Genomic DNA, 22,689 nt, shown 5'->3' on the forward strand with positions numbered 1-22,689 from the left:
CTTTCCCTAGACTGCCTTCTAAATTATAAAATAATGATTTTTATTTTTCAGAGTTCATCTCAATTCTCTGAAAGGATTTAACAATGGAACATAAAAACCTCAGGTATTTTCCTTTAGCTCATTTTTTAAACCCTCCTTATACATAACTTACATATTTGTGTTTTATTTATCATCTTTATTATTTACATTAAATTATAATTATTTTAGAAACAACTTTAGATCATATTTCAGTTGCTCTTTTGACATTTCATCGATCAATATTTTACTAAAGGTGTCAACTTTCTCTAGGATGCAGAGAGACTAATAGAATTTACACAAAAATTTCTACTGAATGAATTTTCCCCACCTTCTTGGTGATTGTACACCTGCCTTCCTTATAAGGAGAACAAGGAAGTAAATCATGCTGAAGTTGCTCTTAAGCACAGCTTTTCTTCTTGACCTGTCCAGGTAGCTTCTGTTTTCATTTCAGTCTCAATGAAAACTTTTTTATTTACATCTCAAGTTTCTTTTCAAAGCAGTGTAAGTAGTATTTACAATTTTACACTTCAAGAAAGAAAGACTTTTAACGATGTTCAGCTTTAGTCTTGTAATGTTGAAGGTAATTCATTTTTTAATCTGTCTGCACAGCGAGAACTGAAACGGATGGGGATTGAACTGCTTTGCCTGTTCTTTCTATTTCTAGGAAGGAATGATCACGTACAAGGTAAGACGTTAGTTCTCCAATATATTGCTTTCGTAGTGTGCTTGACAAACCTGTCGTGTGATTCAGAAACTAGATCAGAAGTCATTTTTTACTTGATCTGTTCAATTGCTCTTTTGTCATTGAACTAACACTTTAACAAATTACAGGCAGACACAAGGCTGTTCCCACAGCGAATGCTCCGGGCTTAAGATAAATAAATACAAAGGTTGCATGGGCACCTTAATGAGAGAATTAAACAGCACTACTGCACAAGAGGACATCTTAATACTCTTGTGACAACCATTTTGGTAACTTTTCTAGCTACCTTATTGTACAACAGGGCCTTTCACTTGAGAGTGATAACCTTGAGAGAGAAAAGGGACTTAGTTTTTAAATTAAAATACAGTACATTTAAGAGAGAAGCATTCTTTAATGGGTGCGAATAATTTTTAAAAAGTTAAAGGGGGATGATACTGAATGAGGACGATAAATATGATGATCCTGTATTTGTGAACGTTAAGATATTTTCATATTTTAAGAAAAAAGAGAATGATTATTTTTGGCTACTAAGACATGCCTATTTTCAACATGATAGATGTAAAATATGAACTTTATTATGGATTGCTCACATTTTGAAGACTGATCTTTGAAGACTAAAAAATGAACTTTGGTATTGTTTTGTTCAAGTACTTTAAGAGCCGTAGATCTCATGAATGGACTGGCAGAGAGTGTGCTGAATCCCTTGTGTCTTGCTGGGTTTAAAAACAGGTGGCTGTGCCATGGGGGATGCAGAGACCTGTGAGGACTGCTTACTCATTGGACCTCAGTGTGCCTGGTGTTCTCAGGAGGTAAAACAAATGACCTCAGCCTGTTTGTAAAAAGTGCACTTACATTTACGGTAATTCCACCCTTGAGTGTTCTGATAGCTTCCTGCTTTCTCTAGGGTTATAGAAGTAAAACAGATCAGGAAAGGAAAATGTAAGCATTTGTGATTCCAAGTGTCCTTTGTGTGATTACATTCAAAAGCCATTTGAGGACGGAGTGAATGTCAAATTATTCTGAAATATATGTAACTCAAGATTCTTTATTTAACCTGATGCCTCCTCTGATTTTAAAGCCATTTCTAATTGCTTACATGTACAATGCTGAGGCTCTGGGTAACCAGAGATCATGAAGTTGATAATTTTCAAACATACATTTGATTTCAACATCATAGTTGTATTCCATCTGTGGACCAGCATCCTTTCTGAATCATTACTAGGATCTGAGGGAAGTGTTCTAGGCTTGGGGTAAACTTTACTGTTCAGACATTATCCAGTTCTTTTAAAAACTACGTGAGCTTGGTGACTCTGTACCACACTGACGACAAAACCCGAAACAGACATTCCTTATCTGATCAAACTGAAAATGACGTGAAGGTAGCAGAAAGGGATTGGGGAAATGCATAACAAGCCATCCAGAATCAGTGTCTCCTGTGACATGACTGGGCAATCTGTAAGTGATTCCTGGTAAGAAGGAGCTGCCTTAGCTCTTGCTGGAATGAAAGCAGTTCTCTGCTGAATCTCATAAAGAGAATCTAAACACAAATCCAACCATACGAATGCCAAGTTCAGCAAGAATTGAGTAGCATGTTCAAGTGGGACAAACCTGGTCGCCTAACTCAGGTCCAGGCTGTCGCTGTTAAAACCCACATTTTGATTACATGTGTCTGTGGAGGGGCTCGCACAGACACAGTTCACTCTCCCGCTATCACCTCTGCTGAGGGGGCTCAAGCAGAAGGGCAGACAGTTATGCCATTTGGAGCTCACGTATCAAAAGAAGGTTTGGGAATATACAAAGAGGGAAAACCCCACATGTTTTGACATTGACTCTCTGAAGAAGTCAATGTTAGTTTCATGATAGAGACATAAAACAACAAATCGGTCTAACAAAATGCCCATCTCTAGAATTTTCACTTACGTGCTTCTTCAGCACGTATTGAAGAGAGGCTTTTAAGTTACTATGGATAGCTTTGCTTGTGGATAATACTCCGTAGTCAAATTTTCATCAAATTTGAAGGCCAGATTATTCTGAGAGGTCACTCACTGATGTAACTAATGGTAGAAGCAGTGATATCAGTAGAGACAGTTGGAGCAAAAAGTAAATTAGGCTTCTGCTTAGAGCAGATAGAAAATAGGTTCCAGGGTTAACACTGCCTCTGACATTTTGGCAGACAGAGTGATTACAGGTGGTAGCAGTGACACTGTGTTAAGAAAGATTCTGAGGTCTTGTCAAGCCATGGTTTGCTTTGGATGCATCATGGGAACTTACAGAATTTGCTACCCCCCTCTAAGGCCTCAAATATACACAGGCCTTGCTGATAGATAACATATTATATTCTCAAAAAATCAATTTCAGAAGAAATGTAACTTTCTTAGTTGGTGAAACAGCAAGAGTGGCTTAGAATTCTGAATGAGGAAAAACAATATGAGCTTGGTTTGCTTCTCTCCAAGTATGAGAATCAACGGGCCTCAAGATCAACCTTGCCCAGAGCCTCACCCGCTCTAGAGCAGCCGTGGCTACTAGGTGAGATAGGTGTTTATTTCTCAACTGCATCTCTCTGTTCTGGGTGTTCCAGGGTTGGATGGCCACATTTCTGCCTGAAAACACTTCATCTCACTGCCTCCAGATATCCAGGTGGATCAGAGGGGAACTGGGAAACTCCCGAGTCCTACACAGAAAAGCAGTCTTTTACACAATTTCTCTTTCACTTCCCTTCCCCACATCCAAATGTTGGAGAAATTTCTAAAAGACCTTAAACTGGAACACTTTAAGACACTTTAAGAGTTTAAAGTCCCCAAGAGGTCAACTTTAGTGAAGTAATACTGTAATAGAAGGGTAGATATATCCATAAATTAAACTGGGACAGAGAGTAGATAGGGAGATGTCACAATCTTTGCCCTTTAGGAAGCCACAGAAAAAGCTCTTTGTCACTGGATTTGGTAATAGACACACTGAGAGTCTGGACAGTCCCAGGATTCCACAAACCTACAGGTTATCCTGAACAGATAATTCACACGATGATGTCAGCTCTATGACCCAGCTATTTCAAGGACCTGGTCACAACACAGGAGACGTTGTAAAGGAGTGAGCATTAAAAAAAAAAAGAAGAAAGAAAGAAAAAAAGAAAAGAAAAGAAAAGGAAAAAAGAAAAAAAAAAACACCTGTTAAGTGAATTCACGTGAATATAATTAAAGGAAACTCCAATTTTACTCAGAATTTTACTGGCAGAATTCTCTGGTTATTCTGCTATAACTTTAGACCTACAATCAATGTCAGGCATGTGGGGATATGGTATACTATGACAAGATGCCTAACTAGAAAGCAAGCAAAAACTAATCATAAGAAATGTCTTCTTTTTTGTCTTTATTGTCATCTTTTTCTCTTTATTGTTTTGTTTTGTTTTTTTTTAGAATTTTACCCATCTATCTGGAGTTGGAGAAAGGTGTGATACTCCAGCAAATCTTTTAGCTAAAGGATGTCAACTAACCTTCATCGAAAACCCTGTCTCCCAAGTAGAAATACTTATAAATAAGCCTCTCAGTGTAGGCAGACAGAAAAATAGTTCCAGCATCGTTCAGATTGCCCCTCAAAACTTGGCTCTTAAACTGAGACCAGGTATGTTATGATTTACACAATCACTGGCTCATGTAAATAAATCTAACATCACATGTAGTAATACTGCTATTCCATTAATACACCTTGTACCATATTACATATCATTGTTTGTGATGACTCAGATTTCCCATTCTTAAGGAAATAGAGAGTTGCTAGGCTAACACTTTTCTTTATTCACATTGGTCACTTTGCACTCCAAATGTGTTACCAAAAAGAGCCTTATCTAATAGTAACCATCTGAATTACTCAAATGTTGCTAAGGCTTACCTCACATTTCTTCAAGGGTTGTAATGTAGCTTTAAACTCCTCTTTATTTTCTTCTTTTCTAAACCCCCACACACACACAAAAAATTCAGCTTATCTTCCATCTAAATGGATGTTAGTTCTCCCAAGGAGATATAAAATATCCTAACTTTCACCTCCTTCAGTTACTCTAAGTTCACTGCCGAAAGATTTTCATGGGTTTGTTCATTTATAAACTTTACCACACAGTGTATGAAATTGTAAGTATCTTCAGTAAGTTCTTATTGAAATGAAATAGCCAGTGATTGCCTAGTCACAAAGAAGTCTCCATGTGTTTTTATGATTTGCTTTTCTTGCGGGGGTGTTGCAGGCAGTGAACAGACTCTGCAAGTTCAAGTTCGCCAGACTGAGGATTACCCGGTGGACTTATATTACCTCATGGACCTCTCAGCCTCCATGGATGATGACCTCAACACAATCAAAGAGCTAGGCTCCCTGCTTTCCAAGGAGATGTCTAAATTAACTAGCAACTTTAGACTGGGCTTCGGCTCTTTTGTAGAAAAACCCATCTCCCCTTTTATGAAAACAACACCAGAAGAAATCGCCAACCCTTGCAGGTAAGTAAATGATTTTCTGGCATCTTTGAACACTGATTTTCTGTAGCCCTGCTCTGAGCTGTAGGAGCTTGCTAAGTGGCTGGCAGTTCCCGCCCATCCGGTTGGATCTCTGCAGCTCTCAATTGCCTAGGTTTTCAGAGCCAAGGGGAAGTCAACTTAATACCTGGTTCTAGCTTGGGTCCTCACAGCCTCTGTCTCGCTGCGGAGGTCAGTCTGTGACAAATTTGGCTTTGTGCTCTGCAGACAAGCAGACTAAGTCTTTCACTGCAAGTTCCACTGGCCTGAGCCCTTCCCCAGCCCCTCAGAGGCTTTCTATCCTCAATGACCACCACTCTCTGAGGCTATTTGACAGTAACCCACACTTTCTCAGAGTATATGTCCCCACTCCAATGATTGCTGCCAAAATAACAGCTTTTGTAGCTACCTCTGATATACTTTGGGAAATGTGAATTTCTCGTATTGCTTGGAAAAGCCCTTTGTAGCCTTCACTGTTGTCAAATTCATTAGGAAATTAGGCAATGACTCCATTATAATATGCTCTGATCGGCTACTAAAACCATGTATTATCCAGGTGATGGTCAAGGGCAAGTTGCTTTGAGATGACTTACCTGTACATATCAATGACATGGTCAAAATAAAATTATTTGATATCCTTCTATTGAAAAAGAGCTTCCATTTGCTCTGTGCCAGACCCTATGCTAAAGATTTTACATAGATGACCTCATTCAATCTTCATAATAACTTCAGGTCAAAGAAGGCTTCATCATCTCTATACTCAGAGGAAGTAACAGAGGCTCTGAGAGGTTAGTAATTTGCCTGACTAATCAGTGAGCTGTACCAAGATCTGGGCTCGTCCAACGCCAAGCCCTTTACTCCTATAAATATAGTATATGTGAAACGGCTTTCCAAACATATACTGACTTTGAACACTAGTATACACCCAAGGAATCAATCTCTATAGAAGACAGTTTTTATAGTATCGTTTTAAGACATTTCAATGCGGTTCCCAACTAGAATCTGACCTCCAAAAATATTTTGACCTTGAAAAGAATTCATCACTGATTGCAACTCTTAGGAATTGTGTTTGGTTGCAAATATCAGAGATAATATCTGTTCCCAACACCCCTTCTTGAGGTATAATTGACAGGTACTAAAATACAGCAGAAATGTTCATGAGTTTTGACAGTTGAATATACCAATGTAAGCACCACTTAAAACAAGACATAGAACATTTCCATCACCACACAAAGTTTCCTTATGCCCCATTACAGTCAGTTCTGCTTCCCCAGAGGCAACCACTTTCTGATTCTATCTGTTAGATTGGTTTTGCCTATTCTTGGATTTCTTATGGATGGAAAAAATGGTATATACATTTTGTGCCTGGCTCTTTTGCTCAACATAATGTTTTTGAGATTCTTCCCTGATTTTGTGTTTACCAGTAGTTTGTTCCTTTTTGTTTTAAGTAATAGTCCCTTGTATGAATTTATTATACTACACTTTATTTATTCATCTATTGATGGACATTTGGGTTGTTTCCCAGTTTCTGGTGATCATGAAAAAATACTGCTATGATCATTTGCATATAAGTCTTTGTGTGGATGTACGTTTTTGTTTCTCTTGGATAGATACCTAGAATTAGAATTGCTGAATTGTATGATAAGTATAGTTTTAATTTTTTTAAGAAACTATCAAATTGTTTTCCAAAGTGGATGTAACATTCTGCATTTCCATCAGCAATGTGTGAGGGTTCCATTTATTTCAAATCCTTGTTAATACTTGGTAATTTAGTTTTTTTTGTTTTAACCCTTCTAATAGGTGTGTATCGCATTGTAGCTTTACTTTGCATTTCCTTAATGACAAATGATGTTGAACATCTTTTTGTGTATTTTTTCCCATTCTCATATCTTATTTTGTGAAGTATCTTTTCAAATCTTTTTCCTATTCTTAAAAACTAGATTTTCTTCTTAATATTGTATTGTATAAGTTCTTTGTATATTTGGACAAAAGTTCTTTGTCAAATATATTTTGCAGATATCTCCTCCCAGGCAGTGGATTGTATTTTTATTTTTCTAACAATGTCTTTGGTCAAGCAAATTTTTAATTTCAATGAAGTCCAATTAATCAATTTTTAGTTTTATGATTAGTGTATTTTTTTGTCCTGAGACATCTTTGCCTATCCTAACATCTCAAAGATTCCTCCTCTGTTTTCTTCTAGAAGCTTTGCGGTTGAAGCTTTTACACTTAGGTCTATGATCTCAAATTAGTGTTTCTATTTGGAATGAGGAAAAAGTCTCGGTCTATCTTTTGTTTACCCACAACTATCCAATTGTTTCAGCACTATTTGTTAAGCAGGATTTTCCTTTCCCCATTGAATTATCTTGATGCCTTTGTTAAAAAGCAATTGACTGTATGTGTGTCTAATTCTGGACATCCTATTCTGGTCCATTGATCCATTGAATACACCCATGTTACCAGGTAACAATTCATCTACTCACTCATAATGTCACCTTCGGGAAACCGCTTCACTTCTCAGAGCTTTAGTTTGGAATAACAATACCGATCACACAGAGGGATTGTAAGGAGTGGGTGAGATAATGAAAGGAAGCATTTGATATTGGGCTTGACCATGAAGCTCTCAGTAGGTGGTAGCTACTATCAACACCAACAGAGTGGGGTAAAGGGAGGCCAGAGCACTGCCCAAGTTTCGGTGAACGGGAACCCAAAGGAGGATCACATATTTGAGCTCTTGAAAGGTCAGCGTCTTCCTATTTCATAGAGATTTTCCTTTTATTCTTGTTGGCAAAATTTACCATTAGCTAAAGTTATAAATAATGAGTTCTTTTTTGCTGCAACATTATATTTTTTCCTTTCTAATCACACCCTTAATTCTCCCAGTTTGTCCAGATTCCACTCGCCACACATTTACACACCAAGAACACAAACACCAAACACAGAAGTCAATACTTTGATCAATCCAAACCTTATAATTATGGAATAAAATGTTCTTTAGTACAAAGGCAATGAGAGGTAAGAGAAAAGAGCATGGTGTTTTCCAGACCTGGGCTTAAATCATAACCTTGGAGCTCCCATCTCTTCATTTATAAATGAGGATGATAATATTCACTTCCTGGGCTAATCATGAGAGCTGAATAGGCTCAGAACATAGTAGACATTCAAAACCAGTTTTAATTTTTTTCCTCTCATTAACACTTATTTTCTCTAGTTATTTTTGTCTAATGGTCCTCAAACTTTTAGATCTCAGGACTCTCTTACACTCTTAAAAATTAAGATCTCCAAAAGAGCTTTATATCTATCAATATTCAATGTCTTAGAATGTAAAACTAAGAAAATATAAAAATAATTATTTATCAATTTATTTAATAATTAAAATGAAAAACACACTGCATATTAGTATAATAACACACCTTTAGGAAAAATAACTACATTTTCCAAAACAGAACAAAAGTTAACAAGATGAGTGGCACTATTTTACATTTTTACAAATCTCTTAAAATATCTGATTTAAAAGAAGACAACTGGATTCTCATACTTGCTTCTCCGTCTAATCTGTTGTAATATTTTGTTTTGGTTGAATTCCATGAAGAAAGTCAAACTTCACACAGATATATAGTTGGAAAAGGGAGAAGCAGTTAATAGATTTTTCCAATAACTGTAGACATTCTTCTTTGATATTACATGCAAACTGTACAAGAGGTAAATTTATTTTCAATGTGGAATCTGAAAAAATATCAATGAACTTCATATTTTATTACATTAAAACCACTGGTCTGTTTTGCACTTTGAATCGCTCTTTTACTGGTGTGTGTGTGTGTGTGTGCGCATGTGGTTTTGTAATATAACGCTTTGGTCATTTGGAAAATGAAGTTTCAGTGAGTTATGTAGATCTTCCAAATTTCATGATATAATATCTAAAAAATCATATTTGTCAATATCACCATTAATCCCCTCAGATAAATCTTGAAGTATTGGGAAGCCGTTAAGCCATGGGTGGCAGATGATAATTTTCTGAAGTTCTAATTTTCTAGTTACTTCAGATTTCATCATTGGCAACAAATACTGATAGTCGTTTTCCTGAAAGTAGCAGGCTTACTTTCGTCATTTTTAAGAACAAGTCTGCCAAAAACTTAAGTTGGAATGATAGTTTGGCTTTCAGATCAAATGATTGTTCCATAAAATAGGCCAGTTCAGTTCAAACAATCGCAAGTGTTTTTCCACTATAAACATGTATTTCAATGTGCAGCAGTAATGCTGTATGCATATTCCCCATCTGGTCACACAGAAATATTTTTTTTAAAACACGTATCCAAGGGTGTAGACTTAATAAAATTAATATCTTTTACCGCTTCATCAAGGACAATCAAGTGAAACTAGCATTTAAAAAAAATTATAAGGAATACTAGGCAGTTTGGTGCCACTGCCTTGATCTGTGCTAAGGCACCAGCAGTTTTATTCACCATTGCTTTGCATCATCAGTGAAAATGTCAACAGTGAAAAAGACAAATAACATCTTTTATTATTATGAAAAACATTTGACCTGAAAAACTCTCTGAAAAGGTCTCAGGGACCTCTGTGGGTCTGCACACCACATTTTTAAAACTTCAGTTTTAATCTAGTCTCTAGTGCTTTTTGAAGTAGCTTGCTTTCTTTATCTTCGTTAGATGGAAAGTCACTAAAAATTCGTTTCACCATGTAAGAAGCCTGAATGGTTTACATTTTTGAAAGAAGTTTCTCTTATGCTGTTGTCTAAGAAACATCAAGAAAAACCATATTTTCTCCACTTTCCTATTTGTAATGAATTGTAATATGCATTTAAAAATATTTAACAACACAAAGGTAAAATTTTCTCCATCGAACATTTTGAGGTTTTTTTTTTAACATCATTTCACATTTGATTTGGTGTCTTGTTTTGTTTTTGAAGACTTGAAGTGAGGAATTCATTGTAGTTTTGCAAAAGAGATAACTGAACCATGAAATGCTTAGATTTCCTATATGTACACACAAAAAATATATGAGTATATAATATAATTTTTAATAACAAGCCCAAGTGAGAATACAGACAAAAAGAAGAAAATGGAAATCATTTTTAATCCCACTCAAAAAAGATGGTGTTAACCTTTTAGTATATATCATTATAGTCTTATTTTATGAATTTTATTTAAAGTTTTAATAAAAATGTAAGTAGCACTTTTTATATTGTGTTTTACAATTTTAAATTTGAATTTGCATTTTAAATGCAAATCTATTGTTGTCTAGGGACTCAAAATCAAGTTATTCAGCAATGAGTAGTTCCTTCAATTTCTATCTTAGAAAATAACAACCAAATATAAGCATTTGTTGGAGGAAGAGCTCTGACCAAAACAGGCAGCCTCCAGTCAAAATTTTCTGGTGTGACCCAGCTCTGACATTCTGCTTTGCTTTAGCTTCATTCATCTCCCAGCACATGAATATGTTTATTGAATTAAATAAATGTACTCCCCTTTCCAAAAGATTAGAGTTCTAGTAAGAACTACATAGCAAATAATTCTAACCAACAAAAATGCAAATTTCTTACCAAAAGATAGGAATACTAGTTCTCTGGCTCCAGAAGATGCTCAAATGCCATTTTGGTACCGTGTGAACCAACACCCTCAAATAAAAGATTAAACAAAAAATTTCCAAGACTAGTTGGGCTCCAGGGACAATGGTATACTTCACACAGTTATATACTTTTTATAAAATACTTTTTATGTAATTTTTACAACAACCTTGTGAAGTAACTATTATTATCACCCTCATCTTATAGATGAGGACACTGTGGTCCAGGGTAAGTAACTTGCCCAAAGATAGATAACTATTTAGTCTTTTTATTCTAAATCTAATGGCATTTTCTTCTACCCTGTAGTTGCTTTAAATACTATAGGAGCAATTAGGACAAATGCTACATTATTATCATTTAATAGGTTAACTTTTTTTTTAATTCCTCATTTCACATTTCAAAATACATTTATATTTGAAGGTGGGAAAAAATCGACTACATAAAAAGTTTTAAGGTATATATCCAAAAACACTGTAAACAAAATTTAAAAACAAACTACAAAGACAAAAATTTAATACTATTTAGAGACAGAGTTCTTAAAATCATTAGAAAATAAAAAATACCTCACTAAGAAAATGGGACATCTCAGACTGGACTATTCAGGGCTGGGCACCTTTAACCCCCCCTTGTTCTGAAATCTGAGGATGCATCAGATTATGACCTACTTTTTGTGAAAGTCTACTGACAGGAAGTAAATGATTATCCTTGCAGACACCAGCATTCTGGTTCTGGCGGAGCTTCATTTCTCAGTGTAAACAAATCCATAGTCATTCTGACTTATATATATATAGTTGATTCTCATCATTTATGGAAGTCTTGTTCTGTAAATTCTCCTCAACAACTGCATTAGAGAATGGTGAACATTTCTCCTAGGGGAGACACAGGGTTAGGTTCCTACGAGTCTCTGGTCACATTTCACCAACTGAGCAATACATAACTTTGTTTTCTGCGTGTTTCTATTTAAAGACATCTTATTTAATATATATTGTTGATTTATTAATGTTGAAATCACAGCCAACAGCACTATAACTCATGCCAGAATAAAGTTTAGCTAACACGTGTATTTTCCCCATAAGACACATCACAGTCTTCCTGCACTTAGGAATACCAGACAGCACTTCAGCACTACACTTGGGGGCCTCTCTAAACAGCAAAATCACCCAAAAAGCACAAAAATGTAAAAAAAAAAACCGCATGGCACCAGATAGACCACAAAAAGGACATTTGTTTACAGTATGAGAGCTGGAACAAGAAGGCTGTCTTATTTGACCCCAGCTGGAAACATAACGTATCATATCAGGTGACTCAACTTTTTTTTTTTTGGCTGTGTTGGGTCTTCGTTGCTGCGCGCAGGCTTTCTCTAGTTGTGGCGAGCGGGGGCTACTCTTCCTTGAGGTGCGCAGTCTTCTCATTGTGGTAGCTTCTCCTGTTGCGGAGCACGGGCTCCAGGTGCATGGGCCTCAGTAGCTGTGCCCTGTGGGCTCTAGGGCGCAGGCTCAGTAGTTGTGGCGCACGGGCTCGGTTGCTCCGCAACATGTGGGATCTTCCCGGACCAGGGCTCGAACCCATGTCCCCTGCGTTGGCAGTCAGATTCTTAACCACCGTGCCATCAGGGAAGCCCGACTCAGCTTTTTTGTCACTCTGTGCACGTACACGAATGACAGAGAAAGGACTGATTTGGGGGTTACAAATACATTTTAGCAATATGGATTTTCAAAGATATGGAATCTGTAAATAATGAGAATTGACTGTATACCTCAGGCAGATGACTATGGTGAAAAAGAGCCTACTCCTCAAAGATGCATCAGCTCCTTGTATGCTGCCAAGACAGGCTGTTGAACTTGCAAAGATTCTCACCTAAGTCAACCAGCTCTCCTCAGAAGCATACCACAGCCTCACTGGGGGCTACTCCTTTTTGTCTCTGTGCTTCTACACCTATGTTTCTCAAACTTTGGAATGCATCAGGAAGACTTGGCTCAACACAGGTCTCTGAGTCCACACCTAACATTTCTGATTCAGCAGGTCCGGAGTCATACCCCAGATTTTGCATTTATAACAAGTTCCCATGTGAGGCTCATGTGGCTGGTCCAGGGACCACACTTTGAGGATCTCTGCTCTATGTTATTTATCTCTACCTTACAAAGGAAAACCTAAAGCTCCGAAGGGTTGAATAATTTGCCCAAAGTCTCATGCACAGCTACTAGCTGGCTTTCAGAATAAAATGTGGCTGATTCAGGATTAGCAATTTCTGTTCTACTGTGATGTCTTTAGGCCAGATCTCATCCTAACATGGCATTTTCCTCACAGATAAACTGTTTTTAGTGGTGGTTTTACCCCAGGCTTCTCCACAATAGTCTGTTCTATCACAATAAAGTTGGGCTCTAGAATCAAGAGCCTTGCTCTGATTTTCAGGCCCTGGGCAGGCAGGACTGAGCAGAGGACGAAGTAGACAGGTTCCTCTCTCAGTCTTGCTACAGGGAGACTCATCCTCGATGACAGTTTAAGCTATCAAAATACAAAGGAATTGTTGTCATCATGTAAACTTAATGGTGGATTTTGGTTGAGAGGCAATAGAAGGTAGTGATTACACACACACACACACACACACACACACATGGGGAGTCTGATCAGCTGATTATCTGTTTTCTGTGTTTAAACCAACGCAAGGCACACAGCAAGCTCTAAGTGTTGGCTAACGTGGCCTATTTGGAAGGGCTGGGTGGGAGATGATGAAAACAACCTTAACAGTGAGACTCACAGCCAAGTTACTGAGTCGGGCACTTTAGAAAAATGCATCTTCATTGAAGGGAATGCTGTTAGGCTATTAAACCTATTCATTGTGTGTTGTATCATATTTCAAGAACATTTTACATCTTCCTTTTGCAGTAGTATTCCATACATTTGTTTACCTACATTTGGATTCAAGCACATTTTGCCGTTGACAAATGATGCAGAAAGATTCAATGAAATTGTGAAGAATCAGAAGATTTCTGCTAATATTGACACCCCAGAAGGTGGATTTGATGCAATTATGCAAGCTGCTGTATGTAAGGTATGCTGAGGGGAGCAGTGTTTCATTCTGTTAACACAAATTTCATCTCTTGTGAACAAATCTCCTTTGAAAAGCTTAGCTAACTTTATCTTTCCTTTAATCACCGTATTCCTACAACAGATACTTAAAATTTTTGTACATTTTTTAATTCCATCATGTTGAAATGGGGACAATTTTTTATGCCTAATATTCAAATAGTCTAATAACATTGTAGTACTGTTGGGAAAAATTGGTTAAAAGAATAGTCATGTATGATTAATTTTCAAAGATCCAAATCATATTCATTAGTTTTTTAATTAACCATGGTGAAAAAAAAGAAAAAAACAAAGACAGCAATTAATGAAAAAAAGTAAAAATGCTCTGATTCAGAATAAACGTCTACATATGATCAGATATCTATTGTTTCAAACAACAAAATAAGCATCAGAAGCCACAGTGTCTCTACAACAATGCAAGAATACCTCTCCTCCTTGACAATCAGACCCATATCCATGGGAACGATTCCCCTGTCTTCAGATGACAGTCTTCATGGAAAATATCAGGAAACAGATAGGGCCAAAGGTCCTAGAACGTGGGAGGGCCAAAGAATTAAGGAAGGAAGGAAAAAGATAAGGCACCATGGGGCAGCTACCATGAGCTTCTGTCCAACTAGTTCCTTGACTAATCTTAATTAAAGGGGAGAGCTCTGCAAAGAGACAGAAGGCAGACCATCTTAATTAACAGTACTCTGCAGTCATACTTTGATAAGCAGTTTTTATCCTTGTATTACGTTTATAATTGTTGGATGATATCAGTAGAAAGAGAAATAGGTGCCTACAGGTTGGGTGAAATTTTAATAAAACAGGCTTACTTCGGGTCCATTCTGTATTGCATTCTTACTAGCTCTGCTTCAGCTTGGATTTGTGATAATCTATGACCTCTCTCACTCCCTTCTGTCATTTTTCTGGTAAATTGAAAAATGGACAGTAAAAATAATTAACTGTGTAAATGTCAAGATCAACTGGATACTGATAGTAGTGGAACCATTTTTTCCGAAGCATAAATCATCTGAAAATGTAATCCAGGATAAAACAAAGGTCGCAGAATTTCATGTTTTTAATATGTTAATATTACCAACTCACAATACATGAAAAAGTATAAAATAGATTGAGCAGCAATATATATTTTAATAATCTGAATGTGTCCAAGCATAACTGATCCACGCTCAATAAACGTCTGCCCCTCTCCCATACAAGCCAAATGCTTCTTTCTCACTGTAGGAAAAAATTGGCTGGCGTAACGACTCTCTCCATCTCCTGGTCTTTGTGAGTGATGCCGATTCTCATTTTGGAATGGACAGCAAACTGGCAGGCATCGTCATTCCTAACGATGGGCTCTGTCACTTGGACAGCAAGAATGAATACTCCATGTCAACAGTCTTGGTGTGTAACCTATACTCTACACTGTTTTCAGGGCTACAAGTAGGCGAATGGAGCAACAATTGCTGTAATACATAGCAGAGTAACCCACCCTTGGTAGAAGCAGTGCACATTTTCTGATTTGAGATGAACACATTGGCCTTTCTCAATCCTCATCGCCCTTAGAGGTTCCCTCAAGAGCACAGACGGGCGGTGGCGATGTGTGATAAGTTCAGATTTGCTATAGTACGAATGATCCCAGAACCTCCCCAATTTTTCAAAGAGCCCGAGGCCAGCAAAATGTAATACAGTCAGCTCGTTCTGTTTGAACCATAGTCCTGGAAAGGAAGGCTCAGACCAGAACAGTAGTCACCTAGGAGTTGTTTAAAATGATGGTCCCAGAGTCATGCTGCCTCAATAATTCCATGTTTTCATGGACCCTGGGACTCCCTGGGAAACCACTAGTCAGGTGCTGCTTGGCTGGAGCTTATTAAATTTGGCTTATTTTTGTCATTTAAAAAATGCTCGTGACATTCAAAGAAAAAAAAAACTTGACTTTTGTAAAACAAGGTAAAAATTTCAGAGCTCTTTTGATGTACATGATCTCATTTGATCCTCACCAGAACCCTATGTGTCTAGTTGTTTCCCTTGAACAGACCATGAGGCTGCCACGCTGGTGCACGTGTCATTCCCTCTGTCTGGAATGCCCTTTCCTCCAAGGCTGCTGAGAAACTCTTACTGATCTTTTAAAACCCAGCTCGATCATGACTGCTCCGGGGATGGGGAGGACCCTGTTTGACCTCCACTGGGCCCCAAAGTGATCATCTCTCCCCTGGCTCTTGTACATAGATGGCTTCTTGGCCATCGCCATACGGAAATGTGCTTGTTGGTTTCTGTCTGTCTTTAACATACATCCTCAGTGCAAGAACTGGTTTATTATCGCTATTTGCTGACAGCACAGTGCCTGGAACACACTAAAAATAGAATTGAATTATGAAGCAGCAATCTGGAAAGGTCATATTATCCCCATTTAACACTTGGGGGAAAAATGGTACAGAGAATTTAAGTGACTTTTTTAAATGCCAATGCTGTAGAAGTGTGTGTAGGGGAGAGAAAGAAAGAGGGAAGAGAACCCAGGATTCTAATATCAGATTGGAAAAACTATCCTCTAAAAAAAGAATTTAGTGAGATAACGTACAGAAATGCTTACTACAGTGCTGGCAATTAGTTTTTAAAACTCTAATGGTTCATGAATTATCTGCTATCATTTCTTGACCTAAATTTCTAAACTTCAACATGGCTGTTTCTACCTAACTTTTGATCAATAGTGTTCACCAAATTTATATATTTTTAATTGTATCGGTTGTCCTTCCATATTACAGGATTAGTGAGGGTAGCCACATTTTGTCTTTTAGCCAATGAGGGGTAACAAACTGTGAGAAGTGGATCCCTTTTTTGTTACTTTTTCTTGCAACTATTCAAATGCCCCATAATAGACATCTCAGAAAAAAGCAGGATCACAGAAGCAAATACTGCCTGTTGCCTAATATGACCTTCTCCTCTAATACATGTTCAAGTGATTCTTATTGAGTAAGTTGCTACAATGCACAGAGCCGTGGGCTATTTCCCTGCCTGCAACATAGCCCCCAGGTCCTCTGAGCACTTTCTATGCTCTCAACACTGGGCCAGGCTCCTGGGGCCGCAAAATAACAGGACATGATCCCTGGCCTTGAGGAACTTAGAATATAATTGTGGGAATTAAACCAATAGATCTGGATCAAATAGAAAACCATATTCACCCGCCTATGGAGGGCTACGTCGTGCCATCCTGGCTACGTGGTGCCATCCTGGCTACACAGGCACAGCAGTTGAAAGTTTGGAGAACATCTGGAGATAAGTAAGGACCAGCATTGGAGGACCTCAGGCTTAAGGTTGAAGGATACTTAATGTTTGGGCAATTGAAACACAGAGACTGAGAATGTCAGACTCAGAAAGCTTTATAGATAGTATCTGGATTCTGCTAATATCCACTAATAAAAATCCAAATGGGATAGAAAGCACGCATTACACAGCCAGATTTGCAGTTGGGTAATTGACCTGAGTATCTTAGGCAAAACTGTACTTTTCCCTCAACTTTAACTTTGTGGCTGAAGACAAAAATATTCCGGAAGTGCTGAGAATATATGAACACACCACATTCGTGTGCAAGAAGGCTTATTTGTCAGTGTTCCTGCACTTTGGCTGACGGCAGTCATAAGCTACATGGTATTCTTAGTTCCCTTGTTTGCAGGCCACTCCCTCATTTGAGGGTATTTTTGCACATTATTCACATTTGGAGTCATACGCCACGCAAATGTGCTCCAGGTTTTCCAGGCTTGGAAAGTAAAGGTCATCTGCAAATATGATAATTAATGACTTTATATCTTAAAGTACTTGTATCACTCAGGAATGAGTGTATCAATGCAACAGAAGTAAATTGAATACAATGGCTTTTCAATTGCCCTGTAAAAATATTGCAGCATCCCATAAAACCAATTCGTGACATCAAAAAGGCAGTAAGACCAAACTGGAGAACTGGTACAGGAATATCTCAAGTCAGAGGGATTTAGGAGTGGCAGTGTGTGCTTCCTCAGCAGGTTGGTCCTTCTGCAGCCCTCATCCCGCCCCATCCAACTCCAGTCAGAGTTTCAGAACTGCAAGAGTCACCTCGGTCACATTCATCATAGTCATAGTCCCTCTCTCAATTCTAACATTCCCTCCAATATTTGCCTGCAGGCAAGTGGCACTTAGAAAAAGACATGTATCTCTACCCTTGAAAAGATGACACACTGTAAGTCTTTAGATACATTTAGTGATCTCCTTGGAAGTGACAGAGCATAATACACCACGTTGACAGGCACCGACTCTAAGGAATTAAATCGACTTACAATAGCCAGGAAACAATTACTAAACCAATTAAGAAAATAATGCTAACTATGTATTTGTTTACTTGGAGTGATAGACGCAATAATGCCTGTGAGAGTTGAAAATGCCAAACTCAGTAAGATATCTTTGAAAGAAATATTCCTTTATTTTACATATTTTTGTTAAGAGGATACTTAAAATCTTTGTGTTAAATTTTAGGAATATCCAACAATTGGACAACTCATTGATAAACTGGTGCAAAATAACGTATTATTGATCTTTGCTGTAACCCAAGAACAAGTTCATTTGTATGAGGTAAGCAAACATGATTTGGGAAATTCCTTCAGGGAGATTATTGGACATGAAACTTTAATGCTGAATTTAATACATAGGAGGCCAATAGGTAATCATTAACACATACCAGATATACTGGACACTGGCAAAGTGGATTCAGTTACTGTTTGCAATTTAAATTATAAACACAGGGCTTCCCTGGTGGCGCAGTGGTTGAGAGTCCGCCTGCTGATGCAGGGGACACGGGTTCGTGCCCTGGTCCGGGAAGATCCCACATGCCGCAGAGCGGCTGGGCCCGTGAGCCATGGCCGCTGAGCCTGCGCGTCCGGAGCCTGTGCTCCACAACGGGAGAGGCCACAACAGTGAGAGGCCCACATACCGCAAAAAAAAAAAAAAATTATAAACACAGAGGTGCAGCAGAGAGTGGAGGACAGATATGGTGGGATAAGGAAGAAACAGTTATGGAAGTGAAAAGTTGGAAGCGAGTACCAATAAACACAGGACCACCAATCTAATGGAAAATCAATCTATCTTCCCTTGAGCTCTTTCATCTGATGAGGAGAGTTAATAGCGAGCAGAGAAAATTATGAGAATGGGAGGAGACTTGACTTAAATCTCTGACATTTGCAAATTCAATACATAGAAAATACACAAGTAGAGATGCAACTCAAACTATTGAGAAGTGAAAAGTTGAAAGCAAAAAACTTGCTAAACCCTGGGCCAAAAAATAATTTCTCCCTTAAAGTAGTTGGATTTGCAGTTCAGGTTTTTGAATGGAAGCAGCGATGGCAGAAAGGAAATTGTTTCGTTAGATGAAAAAATGTTCATAAATCACTGCATACACTGTAAAACACATATTACAAGTGCAAAAGTTTTCTGTGGCTTCTTTCCAGTCTCAGAAAAACAATATGTCAAAATGCCATGCATTGGGGTACTAGCAAATGATCTATTATTCCTAATGGGCAGTTTCACAGAGGAGGAATCTCTAGCCTGAGTCCTGAGAAAATATGTGTCCATTAAATTTCTGTGCCTTCTATGCAGAAGCTTCAAATACTCCTAAATTCAAAGTCTGATCTCCCATTCCTTTTGAAAGGACCTCTTAACTCGCTTGGTGAATTTACAGGGCTCAGGAAACACTGAGATTATTTCACAGAAGGCTTTGATTAAATGCCACTCACTGCTCAGGACGGTACAATCCATGAACTTGCATCAAGTTCTGTAGAAAGGATCCAGGAGGAGATCCTATCTTGCATTTTTAATGAGAGGAGGGTATTGTACTCCAGGTGAGACTGCCTTCTGCTGAAAACCAAGGAAGTCCCTTGCAATCAAGCTACATACTCGAGGGCTTTGTTTACTCAGAGACCATGTGGGTTCACCTGATCTAGGCATTTTCTTAAGGCTTTTTAGTATGTGATACTTGTTTCCAGTGGTTTTAAGTAGTAGAGTTGCGGTAAAGATTTTTAAAAAGTACCCCACATACAATAGTGAGTCTATTCTGCCTTTGATTCGTAAGGCTAGAGTGAGAGGACCCTGGGGGTCACCACACCTCCTCCAAAGCAAGGCTCCTGCTTAGAAAGGGGAGGAGGAGTTGCACAAAGTTTTCTTAAAAGGGGGATCTAGGAAACACGATTGATGATCATGAACAGAGACACCCATAACTCACTTTGGTAATAGTCTTTAAGACACAACTCATTTAAATGCCTCCTCAAAATTGCTATTAAAAAGACAGAGCAAGCTGAAAAATAGCTCTGTGGCAAAACAGAATCTGTCGGATTTAAACAGGTTGCATCCACAGGTTCCCCGTTGCAAAGGAAATGATCATTTCCAAGGAAAACACCAGATTAGAGCCTGCCTCTAACTAACAGCAGGACATTTATTTTGCCTGCCTACTAATCTCATTAGGAGGTGAATTTATGTTCCCTTGTGACCTGTGGTTTTTACCATCTAGGCTCCACTAAATTCAAAGGGGCATTTGCAGGGAGCCATGCAGTGGACCAGGCCAGCAGCCCACTCTGTGACTCTGATCCTTTCATTATTTTATTTTCATTCTGATGGACTCATCATTTCCTCTGCATTAGTGGGAGTAGACGGCAGCCTGGTCTAAAGATAACGACAGCAGCATTGCACTTCCCTGAAGGTTTTGCACAGCATGAAAATGCTGGTTTCTTGTTTTATTGAGAATGGAAGCTGAAAATAGACCAGTAATGGCTTGGGTTGCCTTTCCATTTAAATCTCTTAGAAGGAGCCCTATGTGTGCAGGAGCCCCATGTGACCTGATGTTTGGATAGCTGTGATAGAGGCAGCATAACAACGAAAGAATCACTGAAAAATAAAACCAGTGATAGGATAAATAAAGCAACTAAGTGGTTGGATCTAATGGAAATTCCAGGGGGCAAACTGCTTGCCCCAGTTCTGTGTTAAGCACAGTTATGTGCACACACCTGGGACAGGAGCTAGGTCAGGTTCAATGGTGCCCATCTTGCAGCAAATAAAGAGTTATGTTTCCCGTTCATGGAATGAAAGAAAAAAATGCCTCTTTTTAAAAATAATTTTGGTAAGATGCCTTGGACTGCCCAGGTGTGTATGTTGCCGTACTTTGTGGTAACAGAGATGAACAAACAATGGAAAGGCTACAGTGAGCAGTTTTGCCTCCTGTTCAATATGACTGCAGTGTGTGCCCCAGACTCCAGCAAACAGATGATTTTGAACAAACTTATTATTATGGATAGTTTCCTGTTTGTCCAATTACAGGGTTCAAAAGATAATGATAGATAATAGACTAAGCAGTAGGTAGTATATTACATACATCTGCTAAATACCATTTTGAATCAGGATTCAATTACCCAAGCTTTAAAAAATTTTTTAATCTCCTCTGCTGTTTTCAAATATCTACTGTTAATTTACATCAATTTAGTATCAGGCTACTAAGCCCCAACTGTCTAATTTGACTAGTCTTTCCTTCCTAATGAGAGACTGAGAGAAAAGCAGTTAAATTAGCATTTTTTACTACATTGTCAAATCCTGTTATTAATCACCTGGGATTATTTGCAAGACTTTGAAATATCCCCTTATCTTTCAAAATGTCTACCGCTGGCTGGAAAAGATGAGTTTTATGACGTTAATTGTTATTGTATATATATATATATATATATATATATATATATATATATATATATATAATAATTGTATGACCTGGTGTTTATGATGTAATGTTAAAACACCACTTAGAAAGTAAACAACATGTATTGGTAAAAGACACTTCAGTAACATCTGTGGCCACTAATTGATGTCCCTGTGGTTATTAGGACAGAATTATGTGTCTAAAGCATGGGGACAGGGGCCCAAGCAGGTTGTTCTACCAACCAAAAGGCCCTCCCCTCTGGAGGTAAAAAACCTATTATTAACTCTGGAAAGAGCATGGTGGATCTTGCTCATCTTTCTGTTTAGGCCAATTCTCAATACAAAGTAGATTCTCAGTAAATATTTGTTGAATGAATTAAAAAAGAAACTGCAATGCAAACTCTTCATTTTTTTCTCAAATGGGTTCAAAGTTTCTAAATAGGGATTCGGAGTTTTGTGTGACAAATGCCTGTCAAGGTCAAGGGAGCCCATGTCCAAGAGCCGGTGGGGGAGCCTGACCTACCATTATGGTCACCTGCAGCCTTGGCTGTTTCTTCTCCACTTGGATCCAGTTGGCACGAGAGAGGAAAGGAACACTCTGCCATCAGCCTTGGGATCACCCTGTTGGATAAGCTCCAGAGCCTTCTTCCTAGTCTGTAAAAGGAAAACCCGAGTGATTAACCACTTGACGGTCATTAATCTAAAAACAAACACAAAGGCTGCTGCAATATGCTATGAGCCTGATGTTTCAGAAGTGTGGCTTCTGAAGTTGTCTACCATATACAAGTTTCAATTTTTCAGGAATCAAAAACCCAGTTTTGGGCTTCCCTGGTGGCGCAGTGGTTGAGAGTCCGCCTGCCCATGCAGGGGACACGGGTTCGTGTCCCAATCCGGGAAGATCCCACATGCCGCGAAGCGGCTGGGCCCGTGAGCCATGGTCACTGAGCCTGCGCGTCCGGAGCCTGTGCTCCGCAATGGGAGAGGCCACAACAGTGAGAGGCCCGCATACCGAAAACAAAAAAACAAAAAAAAAACACCCAGTTTTTATTTCACCCTTTCTTTCCTCTTTTTCCTCATCTTTTGAGCTTTGCTTTTCACCATAGCAAGGGAACTGAAAGGAGGCAGAG

General features: G+C 38.4%; 1 protein-coding gene across 3 annotated transcripts in view; it reads left to right on the plus strand.

Moving 5' to 3' along the window:
- Positions 1 to 469: 469 nt before the first annotated feature.
- The window catches only part of ITGB6 (integrin subunit beta 6), a 71,923-nt gene continuing 49,703 nt past the window's right edge, over positions 470 to 22,689 (plus strand). For 2 of the 3 annotated variants that reach the window (XM_081243008.1, XM_081243009.1), the window contains exons 1-8: positions 470 to 519; positions 628 to 703; positions 1,451 to 1,530; positions 4,135 to 4,339; positions 4,953 to 5,199; positions 13,682 to 13,847; positions 15,107 to 15,268; positions 18,368 to 18,463. In XM_081243008.1, the coding sequence (XP_081099134.1) occupies positions 475 to 519; positions 628 to 703; positions 1,451 to 1,530; positions 4,135 to 4,339; positions 4,953 to 5,199; positions 13,682 to 13,847; positions 15,107 to 15,268; positions 18,368 to 18,463 (1,077 nt within the window). In that variant the 5' untranslated portion in view covers positions 470 to 474. Of the gene's footprint in view, positions 520 to 627; positions 704 to 1,450; positions 1,531 to 4,134; positions 4,340 to 4,952; positions 5,200 to 13,681; positions 13,848 to 15,106; positions 15,269 to 18,367; positions 18,464 to 22,689 lie in introns of those variants that run through there. The other variant, XM_081243010.1, reaches the window with a different exon arrangement.

Source organism: Mesoplodon bidens, assembly GCF_964165515.1.
Source record: "Mesoplodon bidens genome assembly, chromosome: 8".
Lineage (NCBI taxonomy): Eukaryota > Metazoa > Chordata > Mammalia > Artiodactyla > Ziphiidae > Mesoplodon > Mesoplodon bidens.